This window comes from Olea europaea, chromosome 13 (genome assembly GCF_002742605.1).
Source record: "Olea europaea var. sylvestris chromosome 13, O_europaea_v1, whole genome shotgun sequence".
Classification (NCBI taxonomy): Eukaryota; Viridiplantae; Streptophyta; class Magnoliopsida; order Lamiales; family Oleaceae; genus Olea; species Olea europaea.
Window position 1 is genome coordinate 1,061,495 of NC_036249.1, and position 21,422 is coordinate 1,082,916.

A 21,422-nucleotide genomic window follows, 5' to 3' on the forward strand; every position below is an offset into this window, starting at 1 on the left:
TTTGTATGTGTATTTTGGTCAAGGTCAAGTACTTGCTGTTACCATATATAATTTGTGATTGATTCATCAGATTGGAACGTGTAATCTCAAAATCTGAACGCAACTTCATTAAAAATTGGTCTCTCTTACTTGTTTCATGCACTTTTTGAACAGCAGAAAGAGCTTCAGCGGGAACATTAGCATAAACAATATCTGAGTAATCAGTCCAAAGATTTTGAAAACCCGAAAAATAATCCTCAATCGAGAGACTTCCCTGGGTAAAATTAGCCATCTCATATTCCAATTGGAAACGCCGAGCCGTATTGTCCTGTTTGTAAATCTTGCACAAGTACTTCCACATGTCAGCTGCTGTTTTATAAGGTCTCAGATTGAGTACAAGATGAGGCTCAACTGAACTAAGTATCCATGTCATGACCCGAGCATCCTTTATTTCCCACTTAAATAAAGCATCTATATCTGTAGGGGCGGGATCACTTCCATCAATATGACCCCATAACTCCTTCCCTTTGACAAATAATTGAAATTGAAACTCCCAAGCAGAATAATTCTTTCCAGTAAACCGAACATGAAACGAATCCAATTTATCCATAATGAAATAAATACTCACTATACGATTTATGCAACAAATAAGATAGTCAATATTTCCTTCCATCTCATGTTGAACCCCCTTCTACACCTTTAACTCCTTTACCTAGTTTCTCTGATTCCCCTCCGGATATGGAAAGATTTAAACCTGGTTTTGTGTATGCTCGTCGTCGTCAACATGAGTCTGATCCCGCTCCCTCTGTGCCCCCTCGAGATCTCGACTCGGCGCCTGATCCTGCTACAGTTGTCACCGATCTTCGTCGATCTACTCGTCCTTCTCGACCTCCAGATCGGTATGGTTTCTCTCCTCCTATTTCCTTAGTAGCTACTTTATCATCTATTTCTATTCCCTCTTCCTACAAACAGGCTATGGAACATAAGTGTTGGCAGGATGCAATGCACGTAGAACTTCAGGCCCTTGAGGAGAATCACACTTGGGATATTGTTCCTTGTCCTCCTACAGTCAAACCTATTGGGAGTAAATGGGTTTTCTCAGTTAAACTTCGATCTGATGGTTCTTTGGATCGATACAAAGCTCGACTTGTAGCTCTGGGTAACAAACAGGAATATGGGGTTGACTATGAGGAAACATTTGCTCCGGTTGCCAAGATGACCACGGTTCGAACAATCTTAGCTATTGCTGCCTCACAGTCGTGGCAATTACATCAGATGGATGTGAAGAACGCCTTTCTTCATGGTGATCTTCAAGAGGAGATTTATATGAAGCTTCCTTCTGGTTTAACCGTTACCTCTCCTAATGATGTCTGTAAGCTCAGGCGGTCTTTGTATGGGCTCAAACAGGCCCCTCGGGCGTGGTTTGAAAAATTTCGGGGCACACTACTTACATTCGACTTTACTCAAAGTCAGTTTGATTCTTCTCTCTTCTTCCACAGGTCTGCAGCGGGTGTCGTTCTCCTTTTGGTGTATGTGGATGATATCATCATCACTGGTACTGACTGTGGTATGATTACTACACTTCAGACTATGTTGCATGCCACTTTCCATATGAAAGACCTGGGTCGACTCACTTACTTTTTAGGGCTGGAAGTTCATCATCGGGACAATGGCATTTTCTTAAACCAGCATAAGTATACTCAAGACCTTATCACTTTAGCTGGGTTGGAGGATACCTCTTCGGTTGATACTCCTATGGAGGTAAATGTGAAACTCAGGAAAGATGAAGGGGATCCCCTGGATGATCCTACTCTCTATCGTCGCTTGGTTGGGAGCCTTATCTATTTGACTACTACTCGACCGGATATCTCATATGCCGTCCATCAGGTTAGCCAGTTCATGTCTTCTCCTCGGCATCTTCATCTTGCTGCAGTTCGCCGCATTATTCGCTATCTTCGCGGTTCCCCTTCTCGTGGGTTGTTCTTTCCTACTGGATCATCTCTACAGCTTGTCGCTTACAGTGATGCTGATTGGGCTGGATGCCCAGATACGCGCCGTTCTACTACGGGTTGGACTATGTTTTTTGGTGATGCTTTAATCTCTTGGAAATGTAAGAAACAGGATCGTGTATCTAAGTCATCTACCGAGGCTGAGTACCGTGCAATGTCTATGGCTTGCTCAGAAATTATTTGGTTACGAGGTATTCTGGAGGAACTGGGTTTTCCTCAACTTAACTCTACTCCTCTTCATGCTGATAACACAAGTGCTATCCAAATTGCCAATAATCCTGTCTTTCATGAACGCACCAAACACATTGAGGTTGATTGTCATTTTATCCGTGATACATTGGAGGATCGGGTTATATCTCTTCCTTACATTTCCTCTGATCTTCAAGTGGCCGATATCTTCACCAAAGCGTTGACTCGACAACGGCATCAATTTTTTGTTGGCAAATTGTTGCTGGTTGACTTCCCCGCATCAATTTGAGGGGGGGTGTTACCATATATAATTTGTGATTGATTATTTTCTATAATTATCTCTTTGTAATATTTAGGGATTGTATAGCATATATATCATAGTTTCCTTGTAAAGCGAGGGACTGACCAGTATATACATTGAGTAGAAGATAGAACGGGAGTAGCGAGTTTTTCCAAAAATCATATCAATTCTCTCTCGAAAGTGTTAGGTTCTTGCAATAACTAGGAATTGATAGTTTTGTTAAGCTACCTGAACGAAATTCTAACTCCTTTCCCAGATTGAAAGAGTAAATATTTGCCTGTGAAAACCTTTTTTGTTTAATGAAATTCTTGGAGAGTTGTACATTTGTGTATTGATAAAATCATTTATTATTTCTTGAAGCTCGATCACCTTGTTGTAGTGTACAGTTTATTGATCAAATTTGTTCATGTCATTCTTCTTAGAATTTTGTGAATATGTACACTGGCAGATTAAGGAGTTATGGTTACGAGTCTTTCAACTTTAAAATTAAGGTTTTGAGTCCTTAATCTACTATTTAAATATGTGAACTTGGGTCTTGAAATGATTGAACTGTTAATGTGAACTTTAAATTGAACATGACTTCAGGTTGAATTGAAGAGAGAAGAAATATTAAGCGGGATAAAACTTGAAAGTAAGGGTGTAAGCGGTTCGATTTTACCATTTTTTGATAGATTTTCAAACTAAACCGTTTAAATCGGTTTGAGAAAGATTCAAATCTAAATCTAACGGTTTGGTAGGGTTGTAAATCGACGGTTTCATCATATATTTTTTTACTCGTTTACTTTTATGTCATTAATTCATTGAATTCAATATATATTTATATCACTTAAGTCATTTGTACAAAAATGTTTTCACAGAATTTGGCCAGATTACTCTTATGTGTGGGGCCCACCGTGTATAAAAAATTGTCAAAAAAACCCCCCACCCCCTATGTGTGTGTTCTGGCAGACTTCTATATGAAGCCTGCCTGTACACGCAGCACGTTTTTATTTATATCTTACTAGCAATAAATCTAAAACAAACTAAGCCCTTGTTTGAACTAAATTTTTGGAACAAAAAATGAAAATTTGGATCGTTATTCCACAAGTCCAGTTGCTTTTGTTGACCTGCTGTTTCATGTGTGGGACCCAGCATCCTTTCAAACGATCAATTTTCTAATTATGATAATATGGAAAATAGCAGTTAATTTTCTCATTGTGATGATATGAAAAATATGGCTCAAACAGGGATTAAATATATCTATTAAAAATTTAAATACCAACTAAATCAAAGTGAAATAGTTTTTTCATTTTTGTTCACCTTTTTTAGACTAATGACGATACAATAACGTTATAATACAAGTTTACTAAATTAAATATAAGGCCCAAAAAATATAATGACGTCCAACAAGACCTCGTGATCATCACATCTGAAAACAAGGATATTGATTAGACAAAAAGAATAACCAACCATAATAATAAAGCAATTGTTTACGATGTTTAAATATAACAATTATACAAGTTTACATTTGTATGATGTTACGAAACGCATTTAATTTCAAATTCTAACCTTAATTTATTCAAAAAAAATTTATTGATCTGAAACTTTATTCGTAGCAAATATTATCACCGAAAGTCTAGGATTCCTTTATCTCCGCTTTGGTATAATAATAATATATCGATATTAGAAAATTAGAAATTGACAAAAATATCGACAAATGACAAAATTATTCAATTTTACATATTTGGATGAATTTTCAAAAAATTTCATTTTTATATATTTTTTCGCCGGTCCAACCTGATTTTAAACCGTAATTAAAATTCTCAAACTTAAACCAAACCATGGGTTTAAAACCATTTCGTTGATAGGATTCACGTGGCACCAAACCGACGATTTTTAAAATGCGGTATCCGTTCGATTTTTTAGTTTGATGATTTTTACTTACAGCCCTATTTGAAAGTTGTCTTTCAACCTTAAGTCACATGAAGGTCATTTATGATTTTGTCGATAACGTTATTGATCAAGTGAGAGTCGCAGCTTTAAAAGTTGCTGATCATGCATTTGTAAAAGGATGGGGGAGCACAGTCCAATGAGGAAATTATAGGAAATGACCGAATAACCCGATGCTATTTCCAAAGTAACCTTTGACCCCTTTTTTTAATTTTAAAAAATCGAATTTAAAGCTTAAAATCCCAAAATACCCCTCACAAAACCGACCCTCTCACAAAACTGAAAATCACGAAACTGAATCTCACAAAACTGGTCAGAGCAAGGTTGATATATCGCCAGCGACGTCTTGTTAAGGAAAGTTATCATTGGTTGGTTTAATATTTAGATTTTGGAGATTTTTTCAATATTTTTTTGTTTATATTAGTAAAATAGGGTTTATACAGTGTAAAAAAATATTGATTGTTTGAATTTGGAAGTTCTCCTCGTCGAAAATGGTGATTTTTCGACGAGAAAGGGTGAAGAGCAACCGGCCATTTTGGCTAAAACCCGACTGTTAACAGTCGGGTAGCAGTGGTATTGGGCCGGCTTAACAGTCGGCCCAATACCTTCCGCAGTTGGTGTGGGCTGGCCCACATCGACTGTTTTAAGTTGATTTGGCCGACTCTTAAGCAGTCGACCCACTTTTTCCTTTTTTTTTTTTGCCCAATTTATATTTTTCACAAATATTTTAATAATTTAAATTTAATATTTTTTATTATTGGTTTTAATAAATAATAAATTATTTAGTTTGTCGAATTTAAATAAAATTGTTACGACTAAATTTAAATAAAATTTTTACATTTAATTTTTGTTTTAATATTTATTTTTATTTTTTCATTTTTAGTAAATAATAATTTGAAATAATTGTTGGGAAATTTTTAATTGTAATTTGAAATAATTGTTGGAAATTTAATTTGAAATTTAATATTTAATATTTATTTTTATTTTTATTATTAGTTTTTGATAAATAATATTATCTTCATAAATAGTAACAGTCGGTGTTGCGTGTTGTCACATCTGGCCAACCTATATGGGACAATGGCCCACTCATGGCGATCCACGTGGCATTCCTGCCGAGGTGACACACAATGCCGAGGTGGGCTACATCCGAACTGCTTCCAACCGAAGTCCATTTGCCGAGATTCCTTTTTGTCCAAGGCCCATTGATCAAAGCCTACGAACCGAAGCCAGGCTGCTGAAACCTGTTGAGAGCAGCTGAGGCCCTCAAGTGAAAGTATCATGACAAATGGCCGAAGCCCCGAAGCTGATGTGCGAGCCGAGGCTCCTTTTTGTCTGAGGCCCATTGACCGAGACCTACGAATCGAAGCCAAGCTGCTGGAACCTGTTGAGAGCAGCTGAGGCCCTCAAGTGGAAGTATCATGACAAATGGCCGAAGCCCCGAAGCTGATGCGCGAGCCTTTAAACCACAAAGAAACATCCTCCATGGTCACTTCTTCCAAGCAATCACCTGCACAGATCTTATTCGAATGATTGATGGAACGTTTGTCATAAGCATAAACGTCAAGTCTTGTCACTAGCATGGAGGCTCTGCACAAGCAATAAATGCGCCGCAAGCTAGCAAGTCAAGCCCCATACCTAGTAAAAGATGTTTGAACTAAAGAGATGAGGCCACGTGCCACTTCATCCAAGGGCTCCCATTTTATATGTACTACTATAAATACTTCCCTTGTGTAATATCAAAAGGCTAATGCAAAAATCAATACAAAGAACTACATTTACTCAACTCTCTCTCATTTTACTTACAATACACAAATCGAGTTTATACACATTTACATATACATTCATAAACACCGGTTGGTAATTATTGTACAATCGGATTACGAACAACCCGCCGGATTCCGAACGTCACCGTCCCGCGTCGTTGGGCTACTCCCACGCCCTTTGAACCGCTCGTTTTAGATCGTCCACGTGTCTTAGCGTGTTGGACATTCGCCCAAGCAAGCGCGGGTGGGACCGGCATCTGTTGGCGCACTTTTTGGGGTCAACAGATTGGCGCCGTCTGTAGAAAACCATACCATAACTATGAGCAACCTTGTGGTAAAAGCTTACTGAAAAACATTCGGGCAACCCCCCTTGAAAAAGGATTTGTTCTTGAAAAAGTACAGGAGGAACCCCAATCACTTGGACAAATCTAAGTTTGATAAAAGAAAAATGAGTTCTAACGAAGATACTCCCCCCAGAAGGGTAACAGAAAGCACGAATGTGCCTCCCCAACCTGCTGCCCCAGCAGCTCGATCGAAGCTCCACCACCACCAAAGGATAGGTGGAATGCGTGCGATAGCACGACTGTCAAGAGAAATGGCTACCATGGCAGCCAACATGAAGGATATTGCCAAACAAAACTTGACCATGAGGGAGCTCATGGCCCAAATGCAAGGCCAGAGAGGCTTCCCCATTCTTCCATACGCCCCCCACAGGCACTATCAGCAAGAGGACGAGGTTCAGAGTCATAGGGTTGCCTCGCCAGACTATGGCCGAGGTGGAAGCCCGTTCGAGAGGGAAGTGGGAGTCGACATTTTCTCCAACTATGCTTTTGGCTGACCCACCGAGGCCCAAATGAGCCACGATGATTTTCCACCTCCATATGAGCAAGATCCAAGACATAGGAGAGCTGGCAGTGTTTTTGACAGAATCAGCCCCGTCGAACCGAGGCTCAGTCAACAGCAGGCTCAGCAGCCTCGGACGAGGCCACAGCCTCCACCTCCAATGCACCAGCAGCCGGAGAGAAGGCATGAAAATGCCCCCCGTGCTGCCCCGCCTAGAAGTAGGCAACAAAGGATGGAGGAAGAGGCTAGGAACCAGCCTGGACCCTCTCACCAACAACCAAGGTACGAGGCCGATGACTACGATTCTGATGAGCAGCAGAGGTCCTATGACTTGGACGATGATGATGAGAACCTGCCATTCTCAAGAGAACTAAGGAATGCCCAAGTCCCGAGCCACTACGTCATGCTAAAAATACCAAAGTATGACGGGAGAGGCGACCCGGAGAAGCACCTCAACGCTTACAAAACTCAATGAGCCTGAGGGGTGCCACCCCAGCCGTGAAGTGCAGGGCTTTCCACTTAACCCTCAGTGGAGCGGCTGAAATCTGGTATAGCAGGTTGCCACCTGGGAGCATCTGAAGTTGGCCCGAGTTCAAGACAACATTCTTGAAGCGATTCACAGTGAGCAAGGAAGGAAAGGCCCCCATCCAGCGTCTCCAAGACATGAGACAGGCACATGGGGAGTCCCTAAAGAGCTTCCTATCACGCTTCACGGACGAGATAACTTACTGCGTACAAGTCACCGATAGATAAGCACTATCTGCGTTGAGAAGAGGCCTGAACATGAACACCCTGTTCTGGAGGGATGTGCAGAATCAAGACCCCACCACCTATGACGCCCTACTAGAGATGATGAGAAGGGAGATAATCAATGAAGAATTGATTGAGCATAGGAACAGGGCAAGCAGAGGCCTCCCACCTCCTCAAAGGCAGCGAGGTAGGGGTCCGACCTCCCACCTCATGGACTACCAGATGAACCAAACTGGAAATGGGAACTCTGGACAAGCACTGGCCACCACAACTCTGAACGCGGTTCCTACCTTGGCATATGAGGATGTCAACCCAATTTCTGACCCACATCAGATGGAGGCCCTGTAGGGACCCCACAGAGGGAGAGGCCAAGGCTTTGCACCTAGAAATAGGTCCAATCCGAACCTCCTAGGATACTGTTTGCACCACAGGTCCTACAAGCATGACACCGCAGATTGCAGAGACTACGCACACCGCTCCCGGCAGGAACCCGCCAGAGACAGACATGATTCGTCCCAGGCGAATAGGCCCCCACCCAGGCACGATAATCGACGTCAGCGTGAGGAGGCCGCTCCCCGTCAAAGGGATGAATCCCCACGACGAAGGGAGCATGATGCAGAGAGGCCTAGGGAAGGGCGTAGGCACCGAAAAAATCGGCACGCTCAAGATGAGGCCCCTATCCACGAGGTGGATACCATATTTGGAGGCCCTTATGTTGGTGGTGAAACACGAAACGCCAAAAGAAATTATGCTCGGGAGGCTAAACACCCCCCTTTGACGAGTTACATTGTGGACAATAGCTCCCGAAGAAATCAAGTACCACCCATTGTCTTCACTCAGGAAGACGTCGAAGGAGTTCATTACCCCCATTGCGATGCGCTTGTGGTGAGGGCTGCCATAGCCCGGAATGGGCTCAAACGAATGCTAGTCGACAACGGCAGCTCCGTTAAGATCCTGTTTGGGTCCGCCTTTGACAAAATGATATTGGACCATCAGTTGACGCCCACCACCACTCCATTGTACGGATTTACTGGAGATAGCAATCGGCCCACTTTTTTTTTTTTTTGCCCAATTTTTTTCACAAATAATTTAATAATTTAATTAAAAAAAATTTTCCTTTTTGTATCACCACTCAGGGGGGTTTGGCTCGCCGACAATGTAAGTGAAGTGTTATTGTTACTTTTTGTATACGTTATGTTTAATTTGGTAAATGAAATAAGTATTTATGTCTTTGTTTTCCTTGATGTAGCACATCAACATGGCCATGGATTTATTGCGCGATTGAGTTGAGAGATATCCACAATCATTCCACAAGTCTAGCTGCATTATACTGAACACCGAATTCTTCCGTGCCGTTACCATTGAGTATCACTCCCTCTAGCTTCTAGGTAACGAGTACGTGCTTCCCGCGTATATGCTCGAGTGGGTCATCGGGCTGTCACCGAGTGTTGAGAGAAAGCCATGGGAGGGTTGTACGCATTTGTACATTTCAGTTATCGCGAATCAGCACTGTATTGCACTGGAGATCTTGTTCCCTGATTCGACGATATATGTGTACGACTCCGATCATTCATGTCTGACATAGGGATAGCTCGAGCAGATCTTAGGGGCGATGATTGTGATTGTTCCTATGATGGCTAGACATGCGGGCTTGACTGTGGATGACAAACTAGCCATCGTGCGGGACACGACGGCGACGAGACAGTCTATACCGTAAGTCTTTGCACTCTTCTTTTTTTAAATTTAGTAATCAGTTCGTACATAATTGGAACCGAACTAACACATATTTGTTCATTTGCAAGGACGATTGTAGGATTTTCGCAATCAAATACATAATATTTTTGAGTATAGCACATAAGGTTGATGGAATCAACCAGTCATGGATACAGAATTGGCGAAATAAGTTTGCGATTCACATGGCATCATCAAATGATACAAGTCTTGGATAAGAATTTACAACGTGTGATTTATACGAATTTAATTGTGATCCATAAATTATTTGTAAATATTTTTTGTAATTAATATTTTTAATTATTTTTTGTGATTATTTATGTAAATACAGTTTATTTCAATGTAAATACTATTCATTTCAATGGAAATACACAATGCTCTAACTGTCATTTAGGGGAACCTGATTTGTACAAAATTGGCGAGTATGTCCTACTGATTTGCACCTGCTACACCTACGCGATCGGGAAAACTCTCCAGTAGATGGTATTCTAGAAGTACTTGGACGTCCAGGACCACGTGGTTCAATGAGAGGTGGTGACAATGTATTGAACGGACGAATATGATCGGGAACTTCCCACTCGACTTCATTTGGAAGCGAAAATATGGTTTCAACATACGCAACTCTCCAGTTTTCAGCAGTGTAATAAGGATGGCACAATATTCTCGCTGTAAATCCTCGATACATAGCCACCGCAACTGCATGCTCACATGAAAAACTTTCTAACTGAAATTGTTTACAAGTGCATGTTCCATCACTTAAATCTACCATATATGCCGTATGACGTGCACATTCCACAGAGAAGCGCGACTCGTCTAGTAGTTCGACATTTAACTTTCTCCCAGCCTCTGCAGCCTTGAAGAGCTTTACCTCTTGTACTGGGACTAGCACAGTTGTGCAATTATGTGATTCCGCACATCGATCGTGAAACCACTGCTGTAGCTTCATACGGATATTCTCAATCAGTGCGAGAATGAGTAACTCTCGATCCCTCTTAAATAATGCATTGAGAGACTCCGCGTTGTTTGACGTTATCATGTTGTATCGACTAGGTGGACATGGGTTGGGTTGGGTTGGTTTTTTCCCCAACCCAAACCCAACCCAACATTATCGATTTTATTTAAAGTCAACCTAATCCAACACAACCCAAGTAATGGGTTAAATCCAACCCGATCAAGTTTGGGTTTGTCGGTTTGGGTTTCGGTCCAATTAAGGTTGGATTCGATTATACTTTTGTTAAATTTAGATAAATTTTTAAAGTTTGAAATTATTTGAAAATCTTTGATTTTTTTTTTTAAATACCTATGTAAGGAATTCTTTTTGAAAAATTATGTATAAATAAGTTTAAAATTTATGAAGTATTTATTATTATTATTATTGTTGTTGTTGTTGTTGTTGTTGTTGTTGTTATTTTAACAATTTGTTGGGATTTATTCATTTCATCATCATCTTCTTAATTTTTACTTTATTATGAAATAACATTTCATTTGTAAATTATGTTTATATGAATCAATCTATATTAAAAAAAATGGACGTTTATAAATTATAAGTCCTTTTCATATTTTTATTATTGTTTTTATTTAAGTTTTTTTTTCATCTTAGATATTATTTTTTTTAATTCATCGAGTTGTGTTGGGTTGGGTTGGGTTTTAAATCATAACCCGAAACCCAACCCAACCCAACCTCAAAAATATTTTTTCAACCCAACCCAACCCAGTTGAATTTAAAAAACCAATCCAAACCAATCGGGTTGGTTTGGGTTGATCGGGTTGGATTGGGTTTTGCTCAACCCTAGTATCGACGTCCTGGAAAATATGAGCGCACCCAATGTTCAATCCCCATTTTCATTAGAGAGTCCCATGTCGGGAATGATTTGCTTCCAATTTCAACCATGTACCTATTACACTCTACAATACTGTAAGCTTCAACCGCTCTCTTAAACAATGAAATGATGCCTCAAGTTGCCTTGTATATGGTACATGCAATACTCATGATGTGTATCGGGAAAAATTTAAGCAATACCATTTATTATAGACTATCCCCGATCGGTGACAAATGCAAGGTTCTCGACTTCTCCGATTACTTCCCTTAACTTTGTGAAGAACCAACACATCGACAGATTATTCTCGTTATCAACTATGTCGAATGCAAGAGGGTAAATTTGAATGTTGGCATCTTGACATGTAGCAATAATCAACTAGCCTTGGTATTTGGATTTCAAAGTTGTACCGTCGACTAGAATTAGGGGACGCATAGCATTTCGAAATCCCCGAATGCATTGTCCAAAAGCCATAAAGAAGAATTTGAAGCAATTATCGGCCTCCGTCTCAATAAAAAATATCGAGCCATGATTAGTTTTCTCCATGTTATGACAATACCTGACTAATTTAACATAGCTTTCCTCTGCCGAGCCCATTAAATCCTCCAATGCCCATTCTTTGGCCTTCCTGGCCTTCTGGTAGCTCATGACTACTCCGTACTCTCGACGAATATCGTTAATGATGTCTGATGGTCTGTAAATTATCCGTGGGTCCTGATACTTGTGCATTAGCTGTCAACCAATAAACCAAGCTCGGGCTTGCGTGTGATCATTACGACAAATTCCCACTTCACAAGTATGTTCTCGTGTATATTTACGGATTACGAAGCACTTATTCGTGTCTATCTTCGTTGCTTGCAAACGCCAACTGCCACTATCATTTACGCATGATAGCGTCAACAACGACCTATTCGATTTTTCCACTCTAAACTCGAAGTTGTAGTTCAGTGCAATTAGGTGCACGGCTTCTTGCAACTCCTTCTTCTTTTCAAACAATTGCTCGACATACAAATCCTCATTATCAGGAACCACACGTGAGGAGTTAGAGAACGGTCCACTCTATCTAGCTCCTGAGGTGCCACCCCACTCATGTCTCTACTGGGATAAACCAATCAAGTCCTCGTTTATAAAAGTGTTTGCATTTTCATTCTCGTTGTCACGAGCAACAGAGGGAATTCTGTGTGCAACTATCTTTGGAATAACCACATCATCTTCACGAGCTATCTCCACTGTATCCCAAAAATCATTAGCATTGTGATCCCCACCTCCCGAGTCTACTTGTTCATCTTCGACGACATCCTTCCTTAATAAAGTCACGCAAAGAGGAGTCGTGTGCTTATGGTTCAGTTCAATCAGATAATTTACTTCATCAACAGAAGAAATCATTATAGGTGGAATCGGAACTGATGCATGCTCGCTGAATTTAAATTTCAATTTCATGTTGTACTGAGAAGAATCAACATTCAACTTATTCTGTAAATCATTATAGAGTTCTGCATACGATGTTCCTGATGATATGGAAATTGCGATACCACCACGTTTATCACTTGTCCATTTCTATACCCATTGTTCTTTTTCGTCCAATTCGAAATCACCAAAGTAATAAACTGGGACTACAACCATATCTGCACGTCGAAACAAAATTTTTAATTACAAGAAAAATTATCAACAGCAATAAAAATAACCCAAAAAAGGGGGGGAAAGACGAAAACAGTTGGCAAACAGCCGACATGCTATCTGACCGGATGTTAAACAGCAGGTCAAACAGTCAATTCAGTGGCGCCGACATAATATGCAGATGAATTTTTTCAGGTCAAATACTTCAAAAATTACAGATCTATTACATTTTTTCGATTTTCGATTTCTATAAATTCTTAAGTTTTTGCAGTTGAAGCAGATGAAGGATGAGACTGTTTTATTTATATGTGTTGGAGTATATAGATAAGAAACGTAAGAAGTGCTTGATTTTTATTTGTTAAGTGAAAGGGTATTCATGTCTTTTAAAAAAAATCAACTTTTGTAATTGTATAATGTATTTAAGGGTATTTTTGTCTTTTGACATTGGATAGACCATTTTCATAATATTCCTTTGTTGAGAAGTCAAAGTGAAATTTAGATTATTTAACTAGGTTAATATTAAAATTACCCCCAGTCCAACCCGGTTACAATTATAAATTAAAATTAAGGCCTTTCAAATCTCTTCTTTCCACTTCTTTCTCTCGCGACCGCAAAATGATTACGCGCATGTTGAAGCTGAAAACAACAGAACGTGAACCGACTAACCATTCGGATCCGGATCCAAACTCAGACCCGGAAGCATCAACAGTAGAGAAAACAAATGGAATGACAGGGATAGATTTAGGAAATGGAAGCCAAGTTCTGTACACATCAAAGTTTCTGTCTTACCAAGATTCCTGGGATTATTTCCATTACCTTGATAAGAACATCCCTTGGACCCGACCCACAGTCCGTGTATTCGGACGCTCCTGTATCCAGGTCCTGCTCTCCCTTTTTTTCTCTCTATAGTCTATAGTGTATTTGAATATATGCTAGCAAAGTTTTTCCTCTTTATTTATATATTTGTATATCTGTTTTGAGTAAATTTCTTGACGATTTGTGTCTGAGAGGATTTTTTGGTTAATTTTGGAAGAAAATAATGTTTGCCATGTAATGCATAATAAAACTAGATTATTTCAGGGGTGTTAATCGAATGATTATTTAACAAAAATATATAATTGATGAGTTTTTGGAATGTTTTGGAGCAGATTTGTATTTTACATGGAATATTTAGCATTTTATCCCTCTAAAGGATAATGGCTCTCCCCCTGTTGAAGAACTTAAATTTCTCTGTTAGATTGGAATCATTTTGTAAATAATGATAAATTATAAGAAAATAAATTTTTGGGCGAACAGATGCCACCTGGGGTTAGATCATGTCTAAGAGACTTTTTAACTCGAACCCTTGAAATCGTGCTCATAGAGACTCTTTAAATTAACATTTTAATTTAGAGAATGAATTTGACTTTCCAAACTCACTCTCTATATTTAAATGCATTCAAAGTGTTTCAATTTTCAATATAGGAAAATAATAAATAATTTAGAGAAAAACTAGTTAAAATGAAAAATATAAAAAAATAATAAATATTTTTTTATAGTAAAATTAAGTGTTAAATGTAAAGAGTTTATTGTAGTATATCAAAATTTTAACTCTCTAAATTTATAGATGCTCTCCTAATGATAGAATATGCTCTTTAAAAATAGAATCTCTCGAGATGTTCTTCCATATGTATGTATTCTTTTGAAAATTAAATATGCACTCTATGCTTCTAATGCTATTTTGAAGAAGGGATCAGCACCCGTCCCTTACCTTCACTGGTGATACTGTAAAGGAATATTCTTTATTTTGAGAATTGATTTTTTGACCGTTAAGAAAAAAGTGGGGTCCACATGTGAGAGAATAAGTCAAATATGACGATTGGAATAGTGAAATAACGGTCAAAAAATCAATTTTTTGAGAGAAAAAAATCGCTCCCAAACAGGGCCAAAATGTAATGGAAAGGGAACGTGAAATTGGCAAAGGAAGAGAAATGGTCATAGGATCAGGTGAAATGCGTTGCGAAGGGAAAACTTAAGGGGAACATATTATGAAGCTTAGTTTTTTGCTTAAAGCTATTAGGTTATTTTAGTTTCATATAAGCCACGATGAGCAATTATAAACTATAAAGATGTTATATTTCATAGCCTAAAGCATCTTAGACCAAGCTTCAAGCTATTCAGCTTAAGTTTAGTTAATAAAATTAGTCATGTTATCCTTTCTGTTATCAAATTAGTGGTTTTATCCATCTTCGATATTGCTTCTGTGAAGAACAGTTTGTTAATTTCTTATAGATTCCTTTGTATAGCCCAGAGATACTTGTTATGTTGCAAGTGAAGGATTTCCGAACCTAATCTATAGTGGGTATCAGCCTCATGCATATTCTTGGGATGAATTTCCTCCCCTTAAGGAGATATTGGATTTGGTGAGGTGGCTTTCTCGTAATTTTACATGCATCAAATCTAACGTAATGTGTAGGTTTGGGATGGGTAACTCTAACAGTACCATATAAATGTTGCATTGTAGGTCCATAAAGCACTTCCAGGAAGTAAGTTCAATAGCTTACTGTTAAATAGGTATAAAGGAGGCAATGACCATGTTGGTTGGCATGCTGATGATGAGAAACTTTATGGACTGACTCCAGAAATTGCTTCGGTTTCGTTTGGATGTGAACGGGATTTCTTCTTAAAGAAGAAACCCAGTAAAACAGTTCACGGTATGATCTACCAACTTATCCTTTTGGTTTGACTATGAGCATGTTCGTTTGTTCCCAAACAAGTTAGGATATATTACCTTTTTCTTACTTTTAGATAAAAGAAGTTACTTGGTTACAAAGATATAGTGCCCATGATTGGATTTAGTGACAATTTCAGTTGCAATGACATAAATCTGTTCATATCATAATGTTTTTATTTTTATTTTTTGGCTTTTATGCCAGCTAAAGAAAATGGGGGTGATCCTCCCGGCAAGCGGACAAAGAAAAATAATGATTCAGACCAACGTTCATTCGTGTTAAAGCATGGCTCGCTTCTGGTAATGCGAGGCTACACACAAAGGGATTGGGTCCACTCAGTGCCTAAACGTGTTAAAGCTGCAGCAGTAAGAATTAATCTCACGTTCAGGCTCATTTGCTGATTGACATTGAAGAGCTTTATCTGTCGCCAAAGGTGTTGTATGTTCGACTGAAGAATAGTTTGGCAGCGATTGCAGGATTTTGAATCTACTGTGTTTCCTTCCATGTAGAAAAAGGAAATGTCAGAACTGTAGAAAACATATATTTTATTTTTTGTAATATTGGCCAGAGTCCAGCTTGCGAAACCTGCTTTATCGAGATGTTTATGATAAGACTGTACAAGGTTTGGGGCAAATTTTGTGGGTTTTTCTTCCTTGTGCAGTTAGTTCAATTCGACATTTAACTTAAATAACTCTTCTCAAAAACTTTCATTTTCCTTTTCTTTGTATTCAGTGGCGAATCCAGGATTCAAGTTCAGTTAGGGTGGTTTGACCATTGACCGACGATCTTTGACTGTCGACAATCGTAATTGTTCGATCGTTTATTAAAATTTGATTACATAATATTAAAAGTTATTCAATATATACGTAAATGAACTAAAACGTCCAAAACGTATACATATGAAAATATACTTCGATACAACCCAAAATAGTTAGAAAAAAAATACGATACAACCTTACTCAGTTACTATGTAACTATAAACTTAGACAACTGTATTCTACGGGGTCTCATAATTTGAAAACGTTGCAATATTGCCTCATTCTCAATTTGTTTAAAAATAGCTTTCTCCATGTAAACCACCAAATTGTCATTCAACCAGATATCACCCATTTTGTTGCGCAAATCACTCTTGATTAGATTCATAGCCGAAAATATCCTTTCAACACTTGCAGTTGCCACGGGTAATATCAAAGCCAAGGTGAGCAGCCTATAAACCAATGGAAAATATCAGGAACTTCTAGTTTCAATCAACTTCTGAGCTACACAGGATATACTATTGAGATTAAAGAAAGCTTCGTCCATTCTCACAAGCAAAAGAAACTTATCAAGCTGAGATTTAAGTAATAAAAGTTCTTCACTATTGAAGTCCAAAGGATAGAACTGAGCAAAACGTAGCAATTTATCCTTATCAAAAGCTGCAAATGAATCTCTTGGATTTAAACATGAAATGCAAGTAAAGAGCTCAGTAGTTGTTTCTGAAAATCGATCATTCAACTCTTGCAAGATTGAGTCTATCACATGACAATACAAATCAACATAAAAGCGATGAAAATAAGTCACCTGTTGAGCTACACGGCTAGGTCGACCTTTCACCACTACAATATCCTCCATATTAGGCACTAAAATATGTCTATCAACACAAAACTCAATCACCCTACTGAATAAAGTATCCCAACCATTCTCTCTCAAGTTCTGCAATGCACACTTACACAAATTCAATGATCACATCGCATTCTGAATATCCTGATCCTTTTTCTGTAAGGCTTATGAAAGGTCGTCTGTAATTGCAAGAATTTCAAACATAAAGTGAAGACTGAACACAAACTCAAAATCTTACATATTGTTCATATGTCTTAAGGCCGAAGATTTTTGATCTGAATGTACGGAATCTTCTAATATATTCTCAAGAACATCTATAATAGCATTAAACATATTAATGAAACGAGTAACTGTCAATAAATGTGAGCCCCATCTAGTATCACCTGGGCGTGCCAAATTCATTTCTTAAAACTGACCACTTCCACCAGTAAGTTCCCCAGTATTAAGTTTCTCCAGAATATTAGCTTGATAACTTGTTCGAAGAGCATCTACACGCTTACATGATGCACCAACCAAATTCACAATAATAGCAAGTACGTCCAAAAAATCACCAACCATACAATTCCTACGTGCCACAGATACAATTGCCAACTGAAGCTGGTGAGCGAAGCAATGAACATACATAGCATGCGGGTTCTCTCTAAGAAACTTTCAACCCATTGAACTCACATGACATATTACTTGCTCCATCATAGCCTTGGCCTCTTAGACTAGATATACTCAACCCATGTGTAGAAAATATTGCATCAATGGCATCCTTGAGTGATTGGGCACAAGTATCAGTGACATGGGATATACCCAAAAAACGCTCCTTCACTCGCCCACTTTTATCAACAAACCTTAAAACAACTGCCATTTGTTCTTTCATAGAATTATCGCGAGCCTCATCAACTAAAATTGAAAACAAAGAATCACCAATCTCATTGATAATAGCCCTTGTCGTCTCTACAGCACAACAATTAATCAAATCCTTTTGGATGGTTGGTGAAGTCATTTGGTCATTTTCAGGAGCATTACTAAATAATACTTCTTTAATTTCCTTACAACAAGCTGCATACCTTCAATACCTCAATCAGATTTCCTCTATTAAGAGACTCTTCCGATTCATCATGACCACGAAATGACAATCCTTGCATCAAGAGGAGTCTAGTACAATCTAGCACCGCAGTCAACCTGGTCCTATAACTTTGTTGTTGACTACTACTTTGGCTAGAAATAACGTAAGAGATACTTTGCTTTTGATTCATCAAGTTGGTACACTTTGCAAAAGCTTGATTATGAGAACTATCAAAGAGACCGACATGATCTTTCAATGTCTTTTTGTGCTTCCAATCCCTAAAGCCGATCTTAGTAAATATATGTCCACCCCCTTGACCCCCTCTATCAAGTTTGAACAGTTAGCAATGCAAATAATACGCCGCATCCTTTTCTATACTGTATTCCAACCAATGAAATTCGGAGAACCATTTTTTCCGAAAACATCTATTATCATTCCCCATCGGTCTTCTTGGGAAATCATGTTCATATGGTTGACAAGGACCCTTCTCCAAGTATGCCATCCTAACAACATCTCTAATATTAGGATCATATGATTCGATAGGGGGCCGTTTCCCTGGATCAGATACAAGATCATCCACATTCAATTGAGCCCAAGACTTCTTTGTGTTATTCAATAACTCTTGTGCTCAACTAGAATCAGTGGCGGGACTAGACCCACAACTAGAAGTAGAAGAATTGGGTATGGACTTTCGTTTTGGTTGAAAAAATCATTCCATAATCTGCAAAATGTCATCCTAAACGTAAATTCCCAAATCAATAATCATTCCTAATATCATATTCCCTCATCAAATCATAAATTACTCATCATAAATCACAATTCGCAAATACAATTTCGTAAATATAAATTCACATAATTACTCATCATCAAACACGGGGATTGAAACCTAATGTCAACAAGTTTCTTATTGGAAGTCTTGAACCAGACTGTACATTTAACTTCATGTTTTTGTTCCATTTATAGCATTATGGAGAAATTCTTTATGTTTGACTAATACATTATTTATCGCAAAGATCCAATTCCATTAAATTGTTGTCAAATTCTTTATGAGAAGGTAATTCTAATTCTGAGTGTCATTTTTGTTTTCAACTCTTGTCCCCTTCATTTTTTCTTAGTTCAATGCTCACTGCTCAATAGTAAATACTAGACTGTGAAGTCTATGATTCTGTGAACATACAACTTAAACAGGGAGTTCATGTCTAACGATTTATTAACCTCAATATATTGTATAATTAATTCTACAATGTATGACAGTATGTACCCAAAAAAAAAGAATAATAATAAAATTCTTTATTCCCGTCTTCAAATTCTCACTTTTCCATTCAAGAATTCCATTTATCACTTCACAGTTCACAAATCACAGATTCACTGATTCACAAATTCTTCACAAATTCACAAATCACAATTTTTCACAAATTCACAGTTCACAAATCACAGATTCACAAATTCTTCACAAATTCACAATTCTTCACAAATCACAGATTCACAAGTCAAGAACATAAAATTCCAACCCCATCGACATTCGCCTCTCACTATCTCGCTCTCACACTGTCGCACCGACTCGCACAGCGGCACAGGCACAGTCGCACAGACGGCACAGTCATCATCAACATTCAACAGTTCAACACCAAAACCCAAAAAAAAAAAAAAAAGATAATAACAAAGAGTGAAAGAAGGAGTCACCACTCACCGGTCCGAAATTCCGATGCCTGAAGTCTGTGGTGTGAATTTGGAGCAAGAAGAAGTGAGATTGAGGAAAAGGGTTTGGTAATTTGGGGGAAATTTGCAATTCTTGGCGCTGCGCCTGCTGCCTCTCGTCTTCTGCTGGCTTGGAGACGGAGTTGGGGCTGGCCGGCTGGGAGTGTCGGATTGAAATGAAAATGGGCAAATAAAATGGGTTATGGGACATGGGTACCGAGTACGGGTTGGCTAAATTCATTTGGGTTGGGCAGCTTGGGCTAAATAAATTAAATAACAATAGTCAATAGCCCAAAAATTAATATACTTAAGTGTTAAGCCCAAACCCAACCAAAAAAATTAAAACCCAGTTACTGCTTCAATCTTCGTCTTCCTTATTCACTCTTCAGTTCTTCTCCTCCAGGCTCCAATGGCGCAACTGCGGTCTGCAAGTACTTACCCGGCGGCTTTGTAGATTCCGGCAGAGCCAGCAGGCACAGCCGTGCCCCCTCGCCGGGTGCTGGCTCCGCGTCTGTTTGTATTGAAGTGATGATTTAGAGATGAATAAGGCTATTCATAGTTACTCACTATAGCAGTCATCATACATGACAGATGATTATTTGATGTATTAATGTGTTAATTTTTTATTGGCACCACCCGTCATGAGTATGTCACGTAAGGCGACTGTCATAGTAAGTGACTGGGAATAGCATTATTCTTTAGAAATTTAAGATATTGTTGGGTTTGATAAAAGAAAGTTCTAAGCTCTTTGTACAGCATTGAATCTTTAGCATCAACATTTTTATTGGCAAACTCACTTACTATAGTTCTTAAGGTTAAAACGTATTATTGTACGGATATTTCTCTATTGAAATAAAATAAATAAAAATTATATATTAATTGTTAATATTCACCATTTACAACCAATGCGGGGATAGCTCAGTTGGGAGAGCGTCAGACTGAAGATCTGAAGGTCGCGTGTTCGATCCACGCTCACCGCATTGCCGTTTTAATATTAGTTCTAATTTTCAGAACTCATTGTTAAGGTTAACCTAAAATGATAAATGCAACTAAACTTACTGAATACGAAGAAAAACCAGCAACCTACAATGACCAACTTCACGGATAGTTTTCCTTTTTCTTTTTTCTTCACATTTTTGATATTGTTCGCACACGTATTCAACAATAAAATATTAGTTCTCAATATATTTGAGATTAATACATGAATTCCTTTTCACCTCTCAATTCAGTTCACATATCTGAGAAGCAACACAATGACATCAACGATGTGACATTAAGAAGATTTCTCAGCAACGAAAGAGAGAATCAACTAGAAATGGGAAACATAGAACTGATTACAGATTAGGATGAATTTATACTTATCTAAGTATATTTAGATAGATATCTATCAGATCGTGTCTTCATGTACCAAACATTTCTATATCGCTGC

General features: G+C 38.4%; 3 protein-coding genes and 1 non-coding gene across 5 annotated transcripts; 2 read left to right on the forward strand and 2 right to left on the reverse strand.

Annotated features, from left to right (window-relative positions):
* Positions 1-9,873: 9,873 nt before the first annotated feature.
* On the reverse strand, positions 9,874-10,530 carry LOC111408149. Its single transcript, XM_023037951.1, has one exon. The coding sequence runs from the start codon at positions 10,528-10,530 to the stop codon at positions 9,874-9,876; it is 657 nt and encodes a 218-aa protein (XP_022893719.1).
* A 2,971-nt stretch (positions 10,531-13,501) lies between these two features.
* LOC111407184 (DNA oxidative demethylase ALKBH2) lies at positions 13,502-16,359 on the forward strand. 2 transcript variants are annotated; one of them, XM_023036519.1, is made up of 4 exons: positions 13,502-13,807; positions 15,214-15,330; positions 15,432-15,621; positions 15,844-16,359. In XM_023036519.1, the coding sequence occupies exons 1-4, from the start codon at positions 13,544-13,546 to the stop codon at positions 16,038-16,040; spliced, it is 768 nt and encodes a 255-aa protein (XP_022892287.1). In that variant the 5' UTR covers positions 13,502-13,543; the 3' UTR covers positions 16,041-16,359. The 2 variants fall into 2 exon arrangements, with proteins under 2 accessions (XP_022892287.1, XP_022892288.1); XM_023036520.1 differs by lacking the exon at positions 15,214-15,330.
* Positions 16,360-16,866: 507 nt separating this feature from the next.
* LOC111408150 lies at positions 16,867-17,862 on the reverse strand. Its single transcript, XM_023037952.1, has 4 exons — positions 17,655-17,862; positions 17,477-17,552; positions 17,349-17,417; positions 16,867-17,269 (listed from the first exon to the last, which is right to left on the reverse strand). The coding sequence occupies exons 1-4, from the start codon at positions 17,860-17,862 to the stop codon at positions 16,867-16,869; spliced, it is 756 nt and encodes a 251-aa protein (XP_022893720.1).
* A 3,038-nt stretch (positions 17,863-20,900) lies between these two features.
* On the forward strand, positions 20,901-20,973 carry TRNAF-GAA. The gene has a single exon. It is a non-coding gene; the product is annotated as a tRNA-Phe (tRNA).
* Positions 20,974-21,422: the final 449 nt, after the last annotated feature.